Raw genomic sequence first — 8,638 nt, 5'->3', positions numbered from 1 at the left:
GCAGAGACGTGATGTGACGGAGGCGTGCGAGAAGCGATGGTTGGTTCGCGCCATTTGCTCTGACGGCGGCAAAGGAGTGGGTGATGGGACGTGCGGCGCTTAGGCTAGAGTTTTTTTCTGAAAATGTTTTAGGTGTTGGGCTAATTGGGCTTTTAATTTTTTTTTGGTTGTTTTGATTTGGGTTTGTTGTAAATGACTAGTAATTTTAGACTGTTTTATTTATTTGTTGGTTTAATTTTGTCTGAGCCCGGGCAAATTTGGGCTTTTACAACCCTAATCTATTTGGTCCCAGCTGGTTTATTTTCTTTTTCTTCAAAAAGAAAAAAAAATCCACCATACCTAATGCTCAGAAAAGGCCCTCCCCAGATCTTACCGCATACTGAAAGGAAGAGTTGACGGGATCACTACTTTTTAAAATATCAACAAAATTTACATGCCAGGTTTTGCCTTGGTGGCTTTCTTCAAAAATACTGTGCCCATGTGATGATTCTTGAAAAATCATATCCCATGTTAATGTTTAGATTTGAACAGAGCAGGGCTGTTGAAAAAGTACTTGACGAAAAATAAATAAAGAATGTCATAAAATGTAGGCCAAAAATCCTACAGGCTGAAAGCAATAAAAGAGGAAAAGTTCTAATATCTTGAAAGAGATTTTACTATTATTATGATTAAAAATATTGGCAAAAGCAAAAACAGAAGCCGAGAATTATTGCATTAGATAATGACAAAATAGAACCTTTTTCTCATCGAATTAAAAAAAGGTTCAATTGCTTGGACTATAACATCAATGCATTAGCCACCCCATATGAACATAAAAATGGGAATGAAGATATGCCATCATAACTTCTACTCTATTCATCCTCCCCTGCTTCTGCACTCACTCACATCTAAAGACTAACTTTCAGGTCAAAATTTTGTTCAAACCTCAATAAAAATCAGTTCAGGCTTCGATCCAAAACACAAGCATATAACATTTAACATTCTACTTTAATTGCTACAATACCAGAGATTGCGAGTTCATTTCTGATGAATATAAAAGGAAGTACATAAATACTCATATACTGTACTTGCTTCAAAGCTGGCTTTAATAACAGCATAACTAATCCGGTTTAGCATGCATGGGGATCACCTAGAAACTCTTCCAATTCCTAAAGGAGACGTTCAATTCTCTCTTCTAGCAAAAAACAGAAAGGCTCCAAACCAATTCCAAAGCATTAAAAGGGAAAATGAATTAGCTCTCTATATGACATAGTCAGACCATTCAGTAATGTGTGAAGTATGATCCATGATAAAACTTGGAATCTTGTCAAGCTTAACGGGGTTCTCCCGACCTCCAATCAGTCTAGCCGGGTTCCCGACGGCAGTAGTCTTGGGAGGCACATCCTTTAACACCACAGAGCCAGCACCAATCTTAGCTCCATCGCCAATTTTAATATTTCCCAAAATACAAGTGCCAGCACCAATCAAAACTCCATCTCCAATCTTTGGATGTCTATCACCACAAACCTTACCAGTTCCTCCTAATGTCACATTATGTAAGATTGATACATTGTTTCCAATAACAGCAGTCTCTCCAACAACAACTCCAGTAGCATGATCAAAAAATACTCCACTCCCAATCTTAGCCCCAGGATGAATATCCACAGCAAAAACCTCAGACACCCTATTTTGTATCAACAAGGCCAAAACTTTCCTCTCTTGTGACCATAAATTATGTGCTATCCTATGTGCTTGACATGCAAGGAACCCTTTATAATTCAAAAAGCAATGCACATAACTTATACATGCAGGGTCTCTTTCTTTAACAGCTTTTAAATCTTCCTTGACAGCTTTTACAATTCCTTTATCTTCCAAAACAATCCCCATGAATATATCAAACAGAGTACAACTAGGAAGACTTGAATTGCTTAACTTGATTGACAAATGGTTTGCCAAAGCACATTCTAATGAATTCTGAGACAAAATTGAGCTGTAATAATAATTTGACAAGATGGGCTCTTGCTCAGCATCTAACCTTGCCTCTTCGTTCATTTTCAGCCATAAAGAACCCATCTCTGCTACTTCTCCTTCTTCTTCAAAAGATAAATCAGCAATTTTTCTGGTGTGGATGCCATTTGTGTGGTTTTCGCTAAAGGGTATGCTTGAAACATGGTCAGTAAAAGTGGGTCTGCAGAATTTTACATACTTGTAATGGATTTCATCAGGTTGAGACCTGTTTGGACGCTGGGAAACTTGGGAAGGCTCGGTTGTTCTTGAGGTGTCGATACAAGTAGCCATGGATTTGGAAAGCTTGTGAGAATGTTTCGTGGATGAGAGTATTGATGGAGAAGAGTGTGTATGAGAGAGAACACGAGAGTCGTTGGTATCTAAAGCAAGAGGTAAAGGACGAGGTGTCCCCAGAACTTTCATGGAAAATTGAGATTTTCTGGGAAAATGTTTAGCTTTCCGCTAATGATTTAAGATGCTTTCTTGTGGTTTTGCCCAGATTTTCGGTGTTCAGAACGTAATTTTATAGGGGCTCTAACCTGTCCCACCAAGGGTAAAAATGGCATTTCAGATTATATTCAAATATGAATTAATCCCGTAAAAATTGTTTTAAGAAAAATCAAAGTATAATAATTTATTTAGATTCAGTAAAAATATAAAGAATAGGTAAATAAAATTATAAAAATTTAAGAATTTTTTAAATATTTTGTCCAAGTCTAAACATATTAGCTTTTGTTTTTTTCTTTAAATAGAAACGTTCTATATTGCTAACAATTTAAAATTCAGTCGACTTTTTGTAAGAAAACTAAAAATAATAGGTTAATAGAAAAAATTATAAAAAGTATTTCGGGTATAAATATTTTTAGAAGAATGTCCATTAAATAGTAACACATTATCAGTTTTTAAAGAAATGTAAATATTATTATTCATTTAATTTAACGTTAATTAAAATAATGGTTTTTAAAAAATAAATAAACATGTTCTCTTCTTCTATATTATTTACGTAGAAAAATAAATATTTTTTTTCATCTTTAATTTTCTATTTCAATTCTATATGGGTTTTTTCATATAGGGTCAACGTGTTTGCTCTCTCGTGTTTTTTTAAAAAAAATTAAATTTTTTAAAAGTAAGTTAATTAAATTAGAGAAAATATGATATGTAGATGATATTTATATCAAAGATAATAAAGGGGTTCTTCTCTACTTCAATATATTATGCTCCTAAAATACTGTTGTTTCCTTTTAAAATTTATTATTTTTCAAAGTATAATTATTTTTAATAAATGATATTATTTAAAATAAAAAAGAACATTTTTCACCCACTTGAATGTGCTTAGAACCTCTAAGATTGCCCTTTCCTATGCCATTCAATGAACAAAATGATATGGAATAGAATGTAGGCCACTTGAATGTGCTTAGAACCTCTAAGATTGCCCTTTCCTATGCCATTTTTTAATTAAATATTTTTTTAAGAGAGAAGTAAAAGAGTTGGAAAGCAAGCGGTGACGTGGGCGATGACGCGCCTTGTAAAATGAGATAAAGGATAAAAAGGACATTTTACTTTGGGCTGTTATCCGGTCACCCTCATGTACACGGCTCTCGTAGGAGCAGTTTCCTTGACCATTAGTTAGTGTTTGACCGCATTATGTAACTGGTTACGTCTGAACCCCAACCCCAAAACGTATTTGACATTTCGGAGTCTTTTTCTTTCTGCTTTATTCACAAATTGGCCCCTCCAATATCTTTATTTTCTCACTTTAATACCTAATTTTCTTTTATCTCAATTGACGTTCATTGACATGATGCCACCTATAATCATAACTTTTTTAATTTAATAATATGGTAAAATTGTTTTTACCTCTCCATTTGTGAACCTTTCCCTTCCTCTTTCATCTTTTTCATTGCTATGAACACCCATTAAACCCCCCACAAATTTATGAAACATTTGAAAAATTCGCTTTGGCTCTCAAGTTCAAAATTTTCCACTTCTTCACTGATGACAGTAATAGTAACAACAGCAGCCATCTTTCAGACTCCGATGGATTCTCCTTTCTCCGCTCCGCCAAACACTTCATCATCAACCAAAAAATTGTCATTATCAAGTCAGACCAACCACCAAATTCTTCTTCTTCCTCGGTGAATGGTGGTTCCCACCTTGGAACCATCGATACCCAACCTTGAAAATTGAGAGGAATTCACTTAAAACTATTTAAATTTTAAAAAAAATATTTGATACATTATCGAATTTTTAAGATTAACATATATAATATAGTAAAATATTAAAGTAATAAATATTTTAAAAAATATAACAATTTTATAAAATTATTTATAGAATAAAAAATATATACTAATAATGTACCAGATATTCACATTTAATTTTAATATTAATTTTTAAAATTTAGATTATACAAATATCAAAGTCACATAAGTCATCTCATTGACTGGATTGATTTCTTTTAATGACCATTTATTTTTGGATTAAAAACAAAATTGTTTTAATATTTTAAATATTTAATTAAGAAAGAACATTAAATATCGAAGTAAGAAAAAAACATACTTCAAGGTTAATTTGTGAATTAAACTTTTTTCCTATTATTATTTATTTATATTGTCCACCTAAAGTTGGTCTGCTCAACATCTGCATGCCATTAATAATGTTTGGGCTTTTTATTTTAAAAATAAATTTAATAATGTAAAAAGTCTTTAAATTTTTTTTAAAAAAGTAATTAAATTTTTGTTTTTTTATACTCAATTAGGTGTTTAAAATTTCAAAATATATCAAAAAATTCTTCAAATATTTTCACAAAAAGTAATTAAACCCTTGCTTTTTCTTTTTTTCTTTTTTTTTCACACAATTGGATACTTGAATTATCAAAATCTATCAAAAAGGCCGTTTAACCATTAACTTTAATAGTTGACCATTAAAGTAAATTACCCCTAATTTTTTTAGTCAAAGTCACCACATGTCACAACCACGGCGTGACATGTGATAAAAAATGATAAAAAAATAAAAATCAATAAAACTTGTAAAAAATAATTTAAAAAATATTAAAAATTGTAAAAAAATTATAAAAGTTATCGTACCAAAAGAAGCTTTTTATAATTTTTCTATAACTTTTATTGACTTTTATTTTCTATCATTTTTCGGCACATGTCACATTGTGTTGTGACACGTGATGGCTTTAATTGAAAAAAAAATAGGGGCTGTTAACTTTAACGGTCAACGGTTAATGGTTAAATGGCCTTTTTATATATTTTATAATTTTTTATAAAAGTTAACAAATTCTATTTTTTAATAAAATGTAATTTTTTAATTAAAATTTAATAACTTTTATTACTTTTATGAATTTTTATTTTTTATAATTTTTTGCCACATGTCAAACTGTAGTTGTGACTTGGGGTGGCTTTAACTAAAAAAATTAGGGGCAATTAACTTTAACAGTTGACCGTCAAAGGTGTAACAGCCCATTTTTCAGTGAAATCGGAACAGTGGTTTTGGGACCACAAATTCGAGTCTGAAAGAAAATTTATTTTATTATTATTTTATGATCTGCATTATGATTGAAATATTTCATGAAAATTTTGTAAAGAAATTTTACTAATTTTGTGTCTAATCCGATAAAAAGGACCAAATTGCATAGAATGCAAAAGTTGAGTTCTACTAGCTAAAAGTATCAAATAGCTATGAAATTCAAAATTTAAGGTCCTTATATGGCAATTAGACCATTAAGTGGAGTTAGTATATAAGTATGATGATTCATCCATGGAAATTTAATTAAAGAAAAGGATGAAATTGGAAAGAAAAGGATGAAAAGATGATAAATTAATAAAATAAGAAAATATCATCATTTTTCATCATCTTTCCCAAAATTAAATACATGGGAATCCTAGCTAAGAGAAGAGAGTTCAAGAAAACTTTGTTGGCTTAATTAGGTATGTATCCTTGCCTGTTTTTAATGATTTTTACATTTTCGAGATTGTAATAGCTTAATTTAGCTATCTCGGGGATTAATTTGTAAAGTTATCAAAGTATCAAAGTTTTGACATGGATGAATATAGTTGAATTATGAAGTTTTATGGTAGAAAATGAAAGCTTGTTGATAGATAAACAACTTTTGTTAAGGAAATTTTGATGAAATCATAATTTAGGGACTAAATTGTAAAGATAGAAAAGTCAAGAAAAAATTCTAAATTTTGTGAAATACATGGGCTGTAAATAATATATGTAAAAATAGGCTAGGCTTGGAATAATTATTAAATTACATGAATTTCATTTTTCGAGCCTAGGGACAAAATCATCATTAATTGAAAGTATAGGGATAAAATGATAATTTTGCCAAAGATATGAATTGAATTGAATTGATGTTAAAATTCATTCGTATAGATCCAAATAGATCAAATACGAAGTCAAATCATGGAAAAGAAAAAGTGTCGGATTAGTAGAATTTGCATACACGAACAATTATTGAGGTAAGTTCGTGTAACTCAATTGAATATTTATATGTTTGAATTGGATGTTGTATATGTGAATTGTATAAATGTCATATATATGAAAATTGATCAATATCCGATAATACCCGATAAATGATAAGTCCCGTTTGGATAAATGAGATTCGATGGATACGAGGTTTCCGAATTGGTTGTGGTACAGCATATGTTGTGGACACACCGTAGCTCGAAAGAGCATCCCGTTATTAGCTCTCATGAGCATTCTGTTATTAGCCCTCTCGAGCTTCTCGTTATATGGTTCTTACGACTTTTCCGTTAATAGCTCTCCGGAGCATCCCGATCGGTTGTGATCCTGCATGTGTTGTGGACACACCGCAACTCTTATGAGCGTTCCGATATATGGCTCTACGTGAGCTTCCAGATTAAAGGTTCTTTGTGAGCTTCCTAATTAATGGCTCTCCGGACCTTCCCGATATGGCTCGCTTGAACTTCCCGATATATGGCTATCCGGAGCTTCCAGTTAATAATTCTTCAAAGCTACCCGATTATGGCTCTTATGATCTTCCCATTATACGGCCCGGATAAGCTTCCTATTACATGGCTCACATGAGCTTCCTGTTATATGGCTTGAGAGAGTGTTTCTTGATTATGTGTTCAAATGAGCACTCCCGAATATGAATTGACGAATTACAGATTTGTACACTTCGAGTGTACTACCCATGTATCCATTGATATTTAGTTATTCAACGGGTAAAATCCTGATATGAGAAATACTTAAAATACAAAGATATGATATGTACATGTTCATGGATACTTAAAATGATAAATTCATGTATGTGGAAATTGAATATTGATGAGCTCATACATGTTTCTTGATATTCATGTGAATTACTTGACTAACACGCTTGATGATGATATGTGTTTAGGAAATTAGCCAAACTGCTTTAGATGCATGTTTATTTACTTTCCTTAAATGTGAATTTAATTGGTAAGTTAAATTTCAGTTATACGAACTTACTAAGCATAATATGCTTACTCTGTTTTATTTTCCTCTGCTCTATAGTAATTCGGAGGCTCATTGAGTTGGAAGCTTGGCGGAGATATCATCACACTATCCATTGGCTCATCTCGGTATATTTAGTAAATTAACTTTGGGTTATAATGGCATGTATAGGATAACTTGGCCAATGATGGCATACACATGTTTTGGTTGTAATTAGCTATTGGAATGACTTGTAATGGTCATGTTTTGATATATATGGTATTATCATGTTTAAGGTATGAATTTTATTATGCATATATGCATTTGGTATCTAGGTAAGTAAAATTTTTGGAATGACATAATAATAAATTGTCTATTGACATGCCTAAGAGCACACTGGTTGTATGTGTAAAATATTAAGTTTAAGACTTGGTTTTGGCTTGGTTTAAATGTCTTGAATTGGTTGGTAAATGTGTTAAAATGTTGATGTAGGTAGAAGACAAGTTTGAGTGAGAAATAAGGCTTGGAAATAGCCTTTATTTTGTCTACACGGGTAAAGACACGGGCGAAAGGGCGTGTGTTTTGGTCGTGTGTCCCTTGCATCTTTAAAATTGCAAAATAGAATGCTCAAATATGTTCACACAGGCAGAGACACGGGTGTGTGTCTCAGCCGTGTGTAACACACGACCTGACACACAGGCGTGTGGTTTGGCCGTGTGAACCTTGCACCTTAATTATGCAAGTCAATATGCTCACACGGCCTAGCACACAGGCATGGCTTGGCCGTGTGACCCAAGTCAATAGCCACCCTAATTTGGACACGGCCCTGTGTCCCTACTTCAAATACCCACATGGCCTGAGACACGGGCGTGTCTCTCAACCGTGTGAGACACACGGCTTAGCCACACGAGCGTGTGTCCCCTGCACCTTGGAAAATTTTTGAGATTTTGCGAAAAATTCTCTGAGTTCTCGATTTAGTCCCTACTCGATTCTAATGCATATTTTGGGGCCCGAGGGTTCTTATAAGGGACTTTATGATTAAATTTTGATATGAATATTGTATGTTATAAAATGTCTATTATTTGTTCTGTAATCTCTGGTAATAATCTGTAACCTTGTTCAGGCCGTAGATTTGGGTTAGGGGTGTTACAAAAGGGCATTTTTGATGTATTTTGACAGTTCAAGTACCCAGTTGAGTGCAAAAAAATGGCAGTGAGCTTAA

General features: G+C 32.6%; 1 protein-coding gene across 1 annotated transcript; it reads right to left on the bottom strand.

The window, feature by feature from the left end:
- Positions 1-637: 637 nt before the first annotated feature.
- LOC107918549 (serine acetyltransferase 1, chloroplastic) lies at positions 638-2,482 on the bottom strand. Its single transcript, XM_016848126.2, has one exon. It carries the CDS (start codon positions 2,407-2,409, stop codon positions 1,240-1,242), a length of 1,170 nt encoding a protein of 389 aa, XP_016703615.2. The 5' UTR covers positions 2,410-2,482; the 3' UTR covers positions 638-1,239.
- Positions 2,483-8,638: the final 6,156 nt, after the last annotated feature.

This window comes from Gossypium hirsutum, chromosome D13 (assembly GCF_007990345.1).
Source record: "Gossypium hirsutum isolate 1008001.06 chromosome D13, Gossypium_hirsutum_v2.1, whole genome shotgun sequence".
Taxonomy (NCBI): Eukaryota; Viridiplantae; Streptophyta; class Magnoliopsida; order Malvales; family Malvaceae; genus Gossypium; species Gossypium hirsutum.
The sequence above is the reverse complement of the archived record's forward strand: the minus strand, read 5'-3'. Positions and strand labels throughout refer to the sequence as shown.